Raw genomic sequence first — 15,973 nt, 5'->3', positions numbered from 1 at the left:
TCTGTGTTCTGCTGTTTTTATTTTAAAAAATTGTTTTAACGTTATTAAAATCTATAAATCCAGCAACATTAAGGAGCTCTGTTTAAAAGTAAACATTATTCCCTAAAAAAATAAAGACCTTGTAATATGTATTTTTTCTGTAAGCTGCAGTTGTTAGCCATTGCTATGTCATCTAGCCCTAATTTTGGTCTTAGCTATTATCATTAATAGAAGTTTAGAATTCACTCTCAATCCTGATCTGTGGGGGGCGAGTACCTTCTGCTACATTAGTCTTGCTTAACATCAAAATTGCCTTTGTGATCAACAGAATGAAAGAGCAACTCACAGAATGTAAAATATTTGTAAAACATGTCTGATAAGGAGTCCAGAATATATAATGAACTCTTACAACAATAGAAAAAGAAAATTAAAAAATGGGCAAAGGACTCTGACATTTCTCCAAAGAAGATACACAAATGCCAATAAACACATGAAAATATGCTCAATATCACTTATCTTTTAGGGAAATGCAAATCAAAACCACAGTGAGATAGCAAGTCATACACAGTATGATGGCTATTATTAAAAAACAAACAAATAGGGGTGCCTGGGTGGCTCAGTCAGTTAAGCGTCCAACTTCAGCTCAGGTCATGATCTTGCGGTCCGTGAGTTTGAGTCCCACAGTGGGCTCTGTGCTGACATCTCAGAGCCTGGAGCCTGCTTCGGATTCTGTGTCCCTCTCTCTCTGCCCCTCTGCCGCTCACGCTCTCTCTCTCTCTCTCTCTCAAAATTAAATAAACATAAAAAAAATAAAAAAACAAACAGAAAATAACAAGTGTCAGGGAGGATGTGGAGAAATTGGAACCCTTGTGCACTATTGGTAGGAATGGAAAATGGCGCAGCTGCCGAGGATAACAGTGTGGCAGTTCCTCAAAAAATTAAAAGGATTTTACCATATGATTCAGCAAGTCCACTTCTGGGTACACACCCAAGAGAATCAAAAGCAAGGATAAGAACCAGATATTTGTACACCCATGTTTGTAGCAGTATTATTCACAACAACCAAAAGGTGGAAGCCACCTAAGTATCTGTTGACGGATGAATGGATACACAAAATGTTGTATATACACGCAGTGGAATACTCTTCAGCCTTAAAAAGGAAGGAAATTCTGACATATACTACAACATGAATGAACCGTGAGGACATTATGCCAAATGAAATAAACCAGTCATAAAAGAACACATACTATGTGATGTCATTTATACGAGAGACCTAGAATAGTCTAATTCATGGAGAAAGAAAGTAGAATGGTGGTTGTTAGGGGCTAAGGGTTTGGGGCAGGGGAAGTTGGGAATTATTGTCTAGTGGGTACACAGTTTCTATTTGGGAAGATGAGAAAATTCTGGAGGTGGATGGTGTGATGGTTGCACAACAATATGAATGGAAGTAATGCCACTGAACTACATACTCAATATGGTTAAAATGGTAAATTTTGTGTTGTGTATATTTTACTATAATTAAAAAGTAATTTATTTTGCTAGAACCCTAGCAGTATACTCACCTGCTTAGGTGTAGTTCATGAAATGAACATCCTTTTTGGTTCATTTTACTTGGAAGTCTGTCATTTCCTCTGACTTCCTGTCATTGAGATTATTGATAACAAGAAAAGTTGTTAGATATTTCTCTATGTGTCAGTCAAACAAATGTTTCTTTAACTGAAGCTACATGGTGTAGTTTTCTCTTTCTAGTGAGGTCTCTGCGGTGGCTCTAGATGTCATGCTAAGTGTTGCTTCAGATGTAAATATAGAGTATATCCTTTTGGCAAGTGCCCACTTAACTTACTGAGAGAAAATTTAGAGCTTTAGAATTATAATAGAGTTTATAATTCTGCCAGGAGAAAACATTTTAGAACAGCAACTTTAAATACAAACATTAACAAATTTTATGAAACAGAAGGATAAAGTATTTTTGTTCTAAATGAAGAGACTTTTGAGCTAATAATAGAGGTTTCTGCTCAATAGAGACGGGGTAATGAAATGTCTTTTTAAAAGTTCATTGGAAGCTTTACAGCCTGTCCTATGGCTCCTAGGATCCCCATTTCAGCTTTTCTGAGGTGATACCTGATTTCAGAAAGGAAGATGTAGTGGTCTCATTTTTCTGGTACTTCTATGTTTTAGGTATTTGATTTATATTCTGCTTTGATCCCTTTTTTTTGGGCTAGACCCTTTCCTCCAGAATTCCTCTCATGTAAATAATTTATTACATTGGAATATTCTTTTTTTTTTTTTAATTTTTTTTAACGTTTATTTATTTTTGAGACAGAGAGAGACAGAGCATGAACAGGGGAGGGGCAGAGAGAGAGGGAGACACAGAATCTGAAACAGGCTCCAGGCTCTGAGTTGTCAGCACAGAGCCCGACGTGGGCCTTGAACTCACGGACCATGAGATCATGACCTGAGCCAAAGTCGGACGCTTAACCGATCAAGCCACCCAGGCGCCCCAGGAATATTCTTTTTTTTAAAGTTTATTTATTTTGAGAGAGAGAGAGAGTGGGGGAGGGTGAGAGAGAGGGTGAGAGAGAGAGAGAATCCCAAGCAGTCTCTCCACTGTCAGCGCAGAGCCTGACACGGGGCTCAAACTCACAAACTTGAGACCGTGACCTGAGCCTAAATCAAGAGTCCAGATGCTTAACCGACTGGACCACCCAAGTGCTCCTGCATTGGAATATTCTTAATATTGCTGCTAAAATTTATATTGTAAAGTTTAATCTTTTAGTTTTGTTACATTCCTTTTTTGGGATTTAAACTTAATCTAAGAAGAAAAACGGGAAGATTTCCTCAAAGATGATAGAATTGTCACCGTCAGCTGTTACAGTAGGTTAGGTGAGCTTCTAAGCTGTTCAGAGATGAAAGGGCTTTTTGTCCTGCTCTGAATGACAATATAGGCATGTGACCCTCTTAAGAAGACCTGCATGCTCTTGTGGCTATATTAGAAACTCTGAAAGACTCTCCCCAAATTTTCTAATCCTGTATGAGGATGTGACAGGGAGGCTGTCTTAGAGTGGACCTCGCAGAAGTGTCCTTTAGTAGGGAGGGGACTCTTAATAGCTGCCAGAGACCACATGTCTTTGGGAAAAAAATTATATTGGTAAATAACTGGTGGTTTTGTTTTTTTTTTAATGTTCTTAGAAACACACTGTAATTGGCCTGCACTAGCTAGTTTAAATCAACTATAAAATTGCTTCTTACATTTCAGCTATTTTAAACTTTTTTTTTTTTTTTTCAACGTTTTTATTTATTTTTGGGACAGAGAGAGACAGAGCATGAACGGGGGAGGGGCAGAGAGAGAGGGAGACACAGAATAGGGAACAGGCTCCAGGCTCCGAGCCATCAGCCCAGAGCCCGACGCGGGGCTCGAACTCACGGACCGCGAGATCATGACCTGGCTGAAGTCGGACGCTTAACCGACTGCGCCACCCAGGCGCCCCACATTTCAGCTATTTTAAATGTAGAGGAAAAGTGATCACCTAAAGAAAGGCAATAATTTCAAGGTTTTTTGTAACATGCTTTGGACTCCTTTGTATAAGATGCCCTGGCAGAATTTATCAGAAAGCTGAAATTTTTTAATTTTTATTTTTAGTTATTTTAGTTTTTGTAACTTTTTTATTTCTTTCAAAAAATTTTAAACTAAGAAACTAGTGGAGCACCTAGGTGGCTCAGTCAGTTAAGCATCTGGCTCAAGTCATGATCTCATGGTTTGTGAGTTCAAGCCCCATGTTAGACTCTGCACTGACAGCATGGAGCCAGCTTTGGATCCTCCTTCTCCCTCTCTCTCTGCCCCTCCCCTACTTGCTCGTTTTCTCTCTCTCTCTCTCAAAATAAATAAACTTAAAAAAAAAAAAAGAAAGAAACTGTAGTTTAAAAGATCAGTATAGCTATTATACAGATAGAGTCAATCTTTATAAATCACATATTTTCTCTTCCTAAATCAGCGGAAGGTCCTGGGAAATCAGATGATGTCAGAAAAGAAAAACAAGTACCCTACTCCGGAATCTATAGCCGTTGGTGAACTGAAGAGAGCCAGCAAAGAAAATATGAACTTAGTAAGATCCTGTTCTTCAGACTTTCTCTTTGTGTACATTTGTAGAAAGGAGAAATATTGCTATACTGTCTGTCATCTGTTTTATTTCCTGTTGTGTTTCTCTGGGCCATGAAACTATGCCTTTTCTTCAGTCCTTTCACGTATGTTGATGGTCAAAACAAACACATGTGGAGTTCCAGGAGAGTATAGCCAGTCATACGCAGAGGTGACAAATATGGTGAAATAGCTCCACAAAGTGCTGGAACTATTCCAGTCCTTACGGGGAGACTCTAGGGGGCAGGTAACACTGAGCTGGGCCTGCTGGACACTGCATTACTTGTTGGGTAGTCTCAGGTATACTAGACATGCTGCTTCATCAAGTCAGCAATAAAATCAATTAAGGTTAGTGATATAAATACAATCTGCCTCCGTGAAACTCTTCACACTGAAATGGAACAAGCAAATAATTCTTCTGTTAGTAGTCCATGTATAAGAATGATATAAGCACATTTAAGCCACTATAAAATTTTCTTGTTACAGTTATTTCCTGGTTCTCCAGCTGTCACATTGATGCCAACAAGATTGAAATGGTCTGAGGGGAAGAAAGAGGGGAAAAAAGGTACTGATTATATTTATTCTTACTGAATGTAAGTCCTTTCTGCATTTAGTCAGTCAGGAGCAGTTTTTGAATTCCCAGTGTCAGAAGCAACGTAAAATAGCAAGACTGGGTCTTTGCCCTTGAGTTCCTTTAGCAGATGGTTATTGATAACATACCTAGCGCTGTCCCAGGTGCTGAGGTGCAGAGCTGTGAAGACAGCCCCCATGGTCCCTGCATTCTTGGACAGATGGGATACATGTGAACAAAATTTTAAGAATACTTGTTAAGAAAATTTAAAGCAAGTGTAAACTAATTTGTGAAACCAAGTACAGAAGTGCTAAGAATATGCTCAATAAACATGGAATAGTGATATTCTCTTTCTGTGTAGACTTTGGCCTTGTTTACTCAGTGAGGCTTTCAGTGAATAAACAGCTGGCGGATCCTGGAAATCATATCATACAACATATTTCAGACGATACTTAGAACAAAAAAGATTATTTGGCACTGACTGCCAGTTGCCCGAGGCTTGGGGATGAAAAGTAGCGGCTGCTGTGCTTTCCTCTGAAGAAGCCATGTGGCCCACTGGGAGGACCAGGGGACTTGTTGTTAGAGCTGATTTCAGGCATTATTCCTCTGGCCCAGGAAGACCATTCATTCTCTCTGAGCTTGTTTCCTTCTCTGAAAATGAGGATAATAGTTATATCTAGTTCACAGATATCTTGTGAGGCTTCATTGAAATAGTGTTTTAGAAGCATTGACAAGTAGTGCTAATGTGACTAGAGAAAAATGGTTGAGACTTGGTCTTATTTTAAAAGGCTCCTGTGGCAGATGAAGTGATCTCTGGTTTGACATGTGCACTTTACTAATGAGACCTGAGCATAATTATGATTTGAGATATCAGCAATAGAAAGAGAACAAAAATCCAATCCTTATGGGTAAATCTTTATTCTTTTCTAAAAGATTAGATTTCAGTATAGTCTTTTTTAAAAGTTTTATTAATTTTATTTTTTTTTAATTTATATCCAAATTAGTTAGCATATAGTGCAACAATCATTTCAGGAGTAGATTCCTTAGTGCCCCTTACCCATTTAGCCCATCCCCCCTCCCACAACCCCTCCAGTAACTCTCTGTTTGTTCTCTATATTTAAGAGTCTCTTCTGTTTTGTCCCCCTCCCTGTTTTTATATTTTTGCTTCCCTTCTCTTATGTTCATCTGTTTTGTATCTTAAATTCCTCATATGAGTGAAGTCATATCTGTCTTTCTCTGACTAATTTCACTTAGCATAATACCCTCTAGTTCCAGCCATGTAGTTGCAAATGGCAAGATTTCATTCTTTTTGATTGCCTAGTAATACTCCATTGCATGTGTATACCACATCTTCTTTATCCATTCAACTGTCGATGGACATTTGGGCTCTTTCCATACTTTGGCTATTGTCAGTAGTGCTGCCATAAACATTGGGGTGCATGTGTCCCTTCGAAACAGCATACCGGTATCCCTTGGATAAGTACCTAGTAGTACAATTACTGGGTTGTAGGGTAGTTCTATTTTTAATTTTTTGAGGAACCTCCATACTGTTTTCCAGAGTGGCTGCACCAGCTTGCATTCCCAGATTTCAGTATAGTCTTATTCCTTATCCTTGAATGAATTATCTGAGCTCTTTTTCTTTCCATCTTCGGACTTAAAGGAGGGGCTGTCTGATTGAGGCAAGTTGGGTGTTTGAGTTATGTGTGTCTAAATATTTTTACCTAACCTATATATCCATGAATCAAAGCTAAGTATAAGTTATTTTTGAAGGATACATTGTTTTGTATCAATTATACCTTTTGTGGCTTTTATTTTTTAAAATAATCAAGAAATAATTCTTTTTATATTGACAGTTCTACTTTCAGGAGAGAGAAATGCATTACAGAAATAAGCCAGGTTCAGGGTGCCTGGTTGGCTTAGTTGGTTGAGCGTCCAACTTTGACTCAGGTCATGATCTCATGGTTCCATTAGTGCGTTCAAGCCCTGCATGGGGTTCTCTGCTGTCAGCGCAGAGCCTGTTTTGGATCCTCTGTCCCCCTCTCTCTGCACCTCCCCGGTTTGTGCTCTCTCTCTCAAAAATAAACAGTTAGGGGCGCCTGGGTGGCGCAGTCGGTTAAGCGTCCGACTTCAGTCAGGTCACGATCTCGCGGTCCGTGAGTTCGAGCCCCGCGTCAGGCTCTGGGCTGATGGCTCAGAGCCTGGAGCCTGTTTCCGATCTGTGTCTCCCTCTCTCTCTGCCCCTCCCCCGTTCATGCTCTCTCTCTGTCCCAAAAATGAATAAACGTTGAAAAAAGGATTTAAAAAAAAAATTTTTTTTTAATGTTTTTTTAATTCATTTTTGAGAGACAGAGCAGGGGAGGGGCAGAGAGAGAGAGGGAGACACAGAATCTGAGGCAGGCTCCAGGCTGTCAGCTGTCAGCACAGAGCCCAGTGTGGGGCTTGAACCCACGAGCCATGAGATTGTGACCTGAGCTGAAGTCGGACACTTAACTGACTGAGCCACCCAGGTGCCCCTTACCAAGAAGATTTAGAGCAAGGGTTCTTGAGCTGTTCCTGTGGACCTTCTAAAGGCTCTGATAAAGTTCCTAGTATTGTTAATGTTATTTCATTTGTAGATGCCTATGTACGTTTTTTTGGAGGACAGAATATATAGTTTTGTTAGATTCTCAAAAGTGTTAGTGATTTAGTTGTGCCTGGTTGACTTGGTAGAGCATGCAACTCTCTCTCTTTTTAATGTTGATTCCTTTTTGAGAGAGAGAGAGAGAGACAGAGAGGGAGAGAGCATGAGCGGTAGAGGAGCAGAGAGAGAGGAGGGCACAGGATCCAAAGTGGGCTCCACACTGAAAGCAGTGAGCCGGATGCGGGGCTCAAATTCACGAACTCCGAGATCTTGACCTGGGCTGAAGCTGAACGCTCATCCAGGTGCCCTGAGAATGCAATTTTTGATCTCAGGGTCGTGAGTTCAAGCCCCATGTTGGGCATGGAGCCTACTTAAAAATTAAAAAAAAAAAAAAAAGTTAAGGATTCAGAACAGTGGGAGCCCACAGATAAAGAGCACCTTTGATTGGATTAGGCAGTGGCATTTTCGCTTTGCCCTCCCCTTAGTCATTTCCTCCATCTTGAAAAGCCTTCCTTGGCTGTCATGATGATATCCTATTCTTTTCTCCTTCCTTGTTAATTCTTTTCCACTTCTGTGGTGGCTTACTGTTGCTGGTCTACCTCTGCTTCCTGTTTTTAAGTGATCTGTCTTGAGTTCCCTGCTTATCTCTGCTCTTGCTTTTTCCCTCTCAGCAGCTTGGGCTAATCCACCGCTCTATTCTCTCTTTAGGATAACTGCTGCCAGACCTGCATCTCCAGATCTGAATTCTCTTCCAGTTTCCAAGGACACAGATCCACTTACCTGCTGTCTGATTCTTTTAATGCAATGAATATAACTAAATTTTTTTAATAGTTATTTGGAAATCTTTATTCGTATTTTTTTCCCATAATTAATTAGATTTTATTCAAAATTCTTTGGATTAAAAACTGCTGTGAAAAATTACAAATTTTCAAGTTATACATCGAAGCTCCAGGTTTCTCCTGTTTAAATCTTAGCCAAAAATGCTATAATAGAAAGTACTGTGAAGTTTTCTTTTTTTCCTGATTTTATTTTTTATTTTTTAAAATTTACATCCAAATTAGTTAGCATATAGTGCACCAATGATTTCAGGAGTAGATTCCTTAGTGCCCCTTACCCATTTAGCCCATCCCCCCTCCCACAACCCCTCCAGTAGCCCTCTGTTTGTTCTCCATATTTATGAGTCTCTTATGTTTTGTCCCTCTCCCTGTTTTTATATTATTTTTGTTTCCCTTCCTTTATGTTCATCTGTTTTGTCTCTTAAAGTCCTCATATGAGTGAAGTCATATGATATTTGTTTCTCTGACTAATTTCACTTAGCAAAATACCGTCCAGTTCCATCCACGTGGTTGCAAATGGCAAGATTTCATTCTTTTTGATTGCTGAGTAATACTCCACTGTATGTATGTATGTATATATATATATATATATATATATATATATATATACACACACACACCACATCTTCTTTATCCATTCATCCATCAATGGACATTTGGGCTCTTTCCATACTTTGGCTATTGTTGATAGTGCTGCTATAAACATGGGGGTGCATTTGTCCCTTCAAAACAGCACACCTGCATCCCTTGGATAGATGCCTAGTAGTGCAGTTGCTGGGTCATAGGGTAGTTTTGTTTTTAGTTTTTTGAGGAACCTCCAAACTGTTTTCCAGAGTGGCTGCACCAGCTTGCATTCCCAATATAACTAGATTTTTTGATGGTGATTTTATAAAAGGAACAAATATTATTTGAGGGAAATAATGTAATTTAATTATCATCATCAAGAACACACTCCAGGAGCGCCTAGGTAGCTCAGTCGGTTGAGCATCTGACATGATTCTGGCTCAGGTCATGATCCCAGGGTCATGGAATTGAGCCCCGCATCAGGCTGAGTGTGGAGCCTGCTTAAGATTCTCTCTTTTTTTCCTTCTGCTCCTCCTACCCACCTTACGTGCACCTGTGCTTTCTCTCTAAAATTAAAAAGGAAAAAAAAAAAAAAAAAGAACACACTCTCCAAAGAGATTTATTTAGCAGAGGGTTTCTCAACCTGCTTCTGTGGACATTTTGGGTCAGATAATTGTTTGTTGTATGAGCTACCCTGTACATTGTACCATGGTTAGCAACATCCCTTAGTCTCTACCCATTAGATGCCAGTAGCACCCTTCCCCCAGTTTTGACAACCCAAAATGCCTCCAAACATTGCCAAGTGTCCTCTGGGGACCCCCAGATGAGAATTGCTGATGTAGCACTTCCTTATTAATGAGCATTACTTTCAGTAGTTAGAATCTTACCCATTCTTCAAAGCCTAACCTGAACCACACATCTCCCCTTTGAAACCTTCTTTGGCTAACCCAAGATGTGCTAGCCAGATGTGCGTTTTCCTTTGGATTCTTGTGGACACTACTAACATGTTGACATTTAGTATGATTTATCGTCATTATTTACTTCACTTGTATCATCTAATATCTGTAGCTAGTTTCTTTTCTGAAAGACAGGGCCAGACTTAAGAATATATTTGTGGTCTCCTGTCTCCTGTTCTTTTTCTCCCAGTAATGACATCTAGTAGGCATTTAGTAAACATTTGCTGGTGAGAGGTGTAGTAGTGGTAAGAACATGAGATCTGCATTCAGTTAGGCTTTGATTCATTTCCCAGCTTTGCTGCTCAATAGCTATTTATCTTGGGGCAAGTTAACTTGTGTAGGCTTCAGATTCTTCACCTGTAAAATGGCAAGAGTGTTATCTCATGCACAAATTGTTATGAAGATAAATGAGATAAGGTATATAAGAAACTCAGAGCAGTAAAGTGGTAGCTGTTATTGTCATTACATTTTTTAATTTAATTTAATTTAGTTTAATTTAATTTATTTATTTTTAATCTTTATTTTTTGAGAAGTGGGGGAGGGGCAGAGAGAGAGGAAGACACAGAATCTGAAGCAGGCTCCAGGCTCTGAGCTGTCAGCACAGAGTCTGATGTGAGGCTCAAACTCAGGAACCATGAGATCATGACCTGAGCCGAAGTTGTATGCTTAACCAGTTGAGCCACCCAGGTGTCCCAAGTTGTTACAATGAACTGAGATTAGGGCAAGTGGACAAAGTGATGTTTATTTGATAGAGAGTCAGAAATTCTCAAGCTATTGAACCTTCAGTTTGTAGAAATATTAAGTGTAGATTCTCTAGCTTTTAGGTGGGATGTTTGCAAAAAGAAATGTTTATAAATGTGCTTAATGTTCTTGTTTTTATTTCAGCCTAGGGTTCCCCTGAAGGATCCAGAGTTCTCCTTTTGTCCACCCAGAATTTTCTCTTTAGTGGGCCAGGCATCATTACCGCTCGTGGAGAAGCTTGGACTTGCAGCCTGCTTGCTGCATTTTGAATTGTGAGAGTCACCTAATCCTGTGACCTGACTGACACCTCTAACCCCACTCACTGGATAATGTCTATAGACTCTGCCTACTGAATGAGTGCTGGCATCTCTCTCTTTCTCTCTTTTTGAAAATATCATGGGGAAACCACTGAACTAGCCAACCAGCTCACACAGCGCAGTAAATGGGCAGGACCAGGTGGGCTTCAGTGCTCATTCCATGTATTTGTTCAGGCAGATATTATTTTTAAAAATATGAAAGTTGTGCTCAACTGTCAGTGATTTTTTAAAAAAGTACTGTCAATCCTAGTGGGTTGATACTATTTTTAACTGATATTTGGGGCTTTTCTCTGTTTTGTTAGTGTTGGGGGTATTTTGGTTATTTCTTGTTTGTTGTTGTCTTTTTTAAAGCCATTTTTCGGATAGGTACTCTAAATTGCCTCTAAGACAGGTATCTTTCCCTTCTTTTTCACCTTAAGCTTTGGGAAAGCTCTTTGTCTCATGCGGCTGTACTCCTCAATATCATTTGTGTCCAAAGAACTTAACACTTTCCCGGAAATTTACAAATTATTTCTTGGGCCTGAGATTGCAGGGTATTTGGCCTGTGGCATTGAAAAGGGAGAATTCAGAACGATAGAATATTTTAACAAATGTCATTTGTTAAACTTTGTCTCTTCCTCCCTCCTTGCATCTCTCCCTCCTTCCCTCTCTTCCCCTTTGCTCAGTGATGCCAAAGTAATTGTGTGGTTGCTGAACTCGTCTCCTTCATTCAGTCTCCTCTCACCTAAAACATCTCTGGTGCCAGTACTTCTGTGCCAAATCACTGTGACTCAAGGAAAGTCACTGACAGCTTAATAGAGGTTTGCTGATACATCTGAATGTAGTGGAAGCTCTGGAGTGTGACTAGGATGGGGCCAGCTGGCTTTATGACCATGGTGACTCCTTGTGGACGGGATTATATTGCATCCTTCTAAGGGATGGTGTGTGCGGGCTGGACTGTCTCCTGAGAGCAAGCTGGAGCCACAGGGAGGAAGCCAGCATCACTCTGCAGGGCTGGGAGGATTTAAAGGAGCATGTTCTCCTTTGGAAGCAGTTAAGGCTTATCACCAGTGCTTGAGGAGGGTTGCTGCGCTGCCCCCTCCTCGTCAGGATGGGCAAGGGAGTGGTCTGGAGGTGGGGCTGGGGCTTTGACCTGGTTGGGGATGTTCACGTGCTGTGCGTTGGAGGTGAGCGGTGGCATGGCTTTGATCTGGTGTGCGGACTCACCCGGAGAGCGGTATGTGGCCTGCGAGGACGTTTGGAGCGGGCCTGCTCTATTAAGCTGCGCGGCCGCTCTTGCCCTGTGCTGGAGCTGAGTCAGGCTCTGTGCGGAAGCAGTTGCCCGGCAAAGTATGATTTGCTGACTATCTTCAAACTATTGAAAAGTCTGCGTTTCTCCTGAAACGGAAGATGACTCTGCGGGGAGCATGCTTCGGTTTTGTGTCCAGGTGTCAGTCCTCTCTTCCGTGCCTCCTGTTTCATTTGCTGCTGTAACAGCAGTAGTGAAGGGAAATGTAAAATTTGGCTTTCCAATTCAATGGATTGTGAACGGTAGATGGTGAGGAGTATAAACCTGCGTAGAATCCCTTTTCTCTAAAACAGTTTTATGTCATTCTTAAAAATATTTTTAGCAAATTCACTTATGTAGATTTCTATTTGGCTTTTTTCTTATTGAGAAAATAAGCACCAGCTACCAGTGAATGCAAACAGACGCTGCTTTCGGTATGACCAGATTGAAGTAATGCTCTCCCTTAACTCTGTAGTTCGTTTCTTTATTCGTCTAAATGTTTCATCCCAGAGTGGCGTGGTCGGTAAACATGCCTGGCATCAGGTGGAGAGAGCAGGGCAGTGACCTGATAGCTCCCTCTCATCAGGTTTGTTCTGGCGTTCTATTTGAGGAAGGTGGCTGAGATTTAGGAGACTTTCTTTGGTTGGATGGAATTGATACCCCAGGGTAGTGTTCTGGCACCAGGATGGTGAGAAAGATGCTTGCCACACGCACATGCTTTTATATAGCTCGCTTCCTTGGGCAATTTATGTGTGTATTCGGGTATGTGTGTTTCATTTAAGTTATTTATTAAATATACTTTCCCTTGCTTAAAGGGTGTGATAGGTAATTTTTTAACAGAAGCTGTGATCCAGTTGGAATCCAAATTTGAGAAATAAACAGCATAACCTTCTGCCTTATAATATGTAAGCGTTCTAATCCTGTGGAATCTTACGGAGAACTCAAAGACAAAGCCCTTTGTCATTTGCCACAGAAGGGTACTGTCTCCCTTCTGACTTGGTGGGCAGGTATTCTTGAGCCAGTATTTAACAGTTTTTTAATCTATAAGATGTTTTTTTAATCTGTTATGTTTATTTTTCATGTTGGAACAGTCTCTTTGGAAATGCCTCTTCTTATGATTTTTAAGATTTCATTTCTTTCTGGGGTCAGTTGCGATGGATTCTGATACGTCAGTGCAGGGCAGTGTATTTGTGCCAGTGGGCATGAGCATGGAAACACAGAGCACCGCCTTGATTCACATCACTGGGTGAATCAGTGAAAACCATAGTCACTGGGGTTTCTAACCTTTTATAATGACAGACTTTTGGACTGGGACCAGTGAGTCTGGTTTAAAAACTCCACTGCCGCAGCGAAAGAAGATTAGAAGATACTGATGATACCTGAGTGCCAAAACATGTCAAAGGAGATGGTTGTTTACAAATTGTAACTGAAGCGGCAGTTGGTCCTCCACACACTCTTCACCCTGAATATCTTTCTAGGGTCTGTCAGGAATGACAAGGGAGCACCCTTGGGAAATGGAGCAGTGCAGGGCTGTTGACGGCGATGACCACTGCAGAGGCAGCCCTTTGTTGGCCTGTGAGGAAGCCAGCAGATCCCAGAGTGTTGGAGCAGAGCCTTTCCTCCCGGATAGCAGTGTTTTTGTGCAGCTTCCCTCGCAGGAGCCTCTGTTAGGATATGGTTTAAAATACTGCCTCCTAGGAGAAGCTGTGGTCATCGCAACTGTGCCTTGCAGTGACCAGCTGTGTGGCCCATGCTTACCTGGGGCAGCCATCTTTGGGAATGGACTTCTCTAGACTCTCGCTGCTTCCTTACTTCACACAGGGCCTCATGCAAATGCTGGAAGGTCTTTTCTAAGTAGATTTCCCTTTTCCCAGGGAGAACCTCATCCCTGTCCCCTCCACCCTGAAGCTTTTGTACTGAAGACAAGACCTTGATCTAAACCTGGATACAGGCATTTGGCAAGATTGCTCTAGAATCTGGGGAAGATTTGGGTTCCTAAGATGCACAAGCTTTTCAAACCAGTGGTAATTAACCCAATCTAAAACTCCCCAGGGAAAAGCTAGCTTCCCTAGCAGCCAAGGCCAATGTGTAGTGGAGAGTCAGTGCAGGGGCTAGTGAGGAGGTGGGGTGGTGATAGTCTGAGCGCTTGCGTTGCCATGGAAGCTGGAGTGTGCGAGGCCACAGCCGAGGGCTAGAGAGCCATTGAGCAGAGCACTCGCCCACACTTGCTGGGAGCCTGGCAGAGCCTATTGGGAAAAAAACACTCCTGCCCCGGGGCCCTTCATAGCAGGGGTTGCCCTCCCATTCTCCCTGAGCTCCCTCAACACGGAAACAAGGTTTCTTAACTGTTTCACCATTTTTTTGTATATCATTCTTATTTGACTATATATCGGATAGATCTATGTAACTGTAAAGAAACAACCATATGCACTGTCTTTTTTATTCATGTAATATTCTGAAATTAAATCTTTTGTTTCATATCCATAGGCTTTGACTGGTCTCTTAATTCCAATTTTCACTGATAGATTGTCTTAAGGAGAGATTGCTTCTTAAAAAATTTTTTCTCCTTAGTTTTATTGAGATATTGACAAAGAGGTTGGCCTCTTATTCTGAGGAATATGAAACCTGTCTCAGAACATCACCTCTGGCTTGTTTTCTAGCTGAGTAGATGAAGTTCACAGAGAGTGGGGCTTTTGGCTGATAAGAAATGGGATTGGAACCTCTGGGAAGTCTGAGCTTTCTGGCGTCCTGTGGTTGAGCCTAGAATGTTTTGCACAGATTCAGTCTCTCACATGATTTTATTTCCTCGTGTAAAGATAAGGAATGATGGGGTGCCTGGCTGGCTCAGTTGGTGGAGCGTGTGACTCTTGATCTCAGGGTTGTGGGTTTGAGCACCACATCAGGCGAAGAGATTACTTAAAATCTTAAAAAAAAAAAAAGGGAATGACGATTATAATGACAGTAAAAAACAATTGATATTTTCATCTAGGATAACAAGTTGAGGTGTTTAGACAACCTGGTTGAAATGTTTCTGCCACTTATGATGTATATGACCTTGGGGATGTACTCTCATCTGTCAGGTGGGGATAATGGCATCTTGTCTCAATAATGCTATGCTTTCAGATGTAAGGGCTTGGCAGAAAAGTCTTTTTTTTTTTTTTTAATTTTTTTTTAATGTTTATTTACTTTTGAGAGAGAGGGAGAGACAGAGGCATGAGTAGGGGAGGGGCAGAGAGAGGGAGACACAGAATCTGAAGCAGGATCCAGGCAGTGAGCTGTCAGCACAGAGCCCGATGCAGGGCTCGAACTCACGAACCGTGAGATCATGACCTGAGCCAAAGTTGGACGCTTAACCAACTGAGCCACCCAGGTGCCCCATTTTTTTTTTTTTGAAGTATGTATTTTTTATTTTTTAAAATTTACATCCAAATTAGTATATAGTGAAGCAATGATTTCAGTAGATTCCTTAATGCCCTTTACCCATATAACCTATCCCCCCTCCCACAACCCCTCCAGCAACCCTCAGTTTGTTCTCCATATTTATGAGTCTCTTTTGTTTTGTCCCCCTCCCTGTTTTTATATTATTTTTGTTTCCCTTCCCTTATGTTCGGCTGCCCCAATTTTTTTTTAATGTTTATTTTGAGAGAGAAAAAAGTGCAAGTGGGGGAGGGGCAGAGAGAGGAAAAGAGAGAATTCCAAGCAGGCTCCATGCTGCTAGTGTGGCTCGAACCCACAAAACATGAGATCATGACCTGAGGTGAAACCAAGAGTCGGACACTTAATTGACTGAGCCACCCAGGTGCCCCTTGCAAGAAGTTTTAGTCTGGGGTCTGTGATTGTGCTTTGGAACATTGTTTGCCCTTGTAATTCTATGTAAAATTTTGTGTACATTTGAATTTTTCTAAGGGAGAGATTTTGTAGCTTCCACAAGAATCCCGGAGGAGTCCTTGACCACTAAAATACCGAGAACCACGAGCCTTCCACTCT

At 41.2% G+C, this 15,973-nt stretch overlaps 1 protein-coding gene across 2 annotated transcripts in view; it reads left to right on the top strand.

Moving 5' to 3' along the window:
- ARHGAP19 (Rho GTPase activating protein 19) overlaps positions 1-14,470 on the top strand; it is a 68,238-nt gene extending 53,768 nt beyond the window's left edge. For both annotated transcript variants that reach the window (XM_045438410.1, XM_045438411.1), the window contains exons 10-12: positions 3,972-4,082; positions 4,601-4,679; positions 10,547-14,470. In XM_045438410.1, coding sequence (XP_045294366.1) covers positions 3,972-4,082; positions 4,601-4,679; positions 10,547-10,551 — 195 coding nt within the window. In that variant the 3' untranslated portion in view covers positions 10,552-14,470. The remainder of the gene's footprint in view (positions 1-3,971; positions 4,083-4,600; positions 4,680-10,546) is intronic.
- The last annotated feature ends 1,503 nt before the right edge of the window (positions 14,471-15,973 follow it).

This window comes from Leopardus geoffroyi, chromosome D2 (assembly GCF_018350155.1).
Source record: "Leopardus geoffroyi isolate Oge1 chromosome D2, O.geoffroyi_Oge1_pat1.0, whole genome shotgun sequence".
Taxonomy (NCBI): Eukaryota; Metazoa; Chordata; class Mammalia; order Carnivora; family Felidae; genus Leopardus; species Leopardus geoffroyi.
Note: the sequence above shows the minus strand (reverse complement) of the source record. Positions and strands in the feature narration are given on the sequence as shown.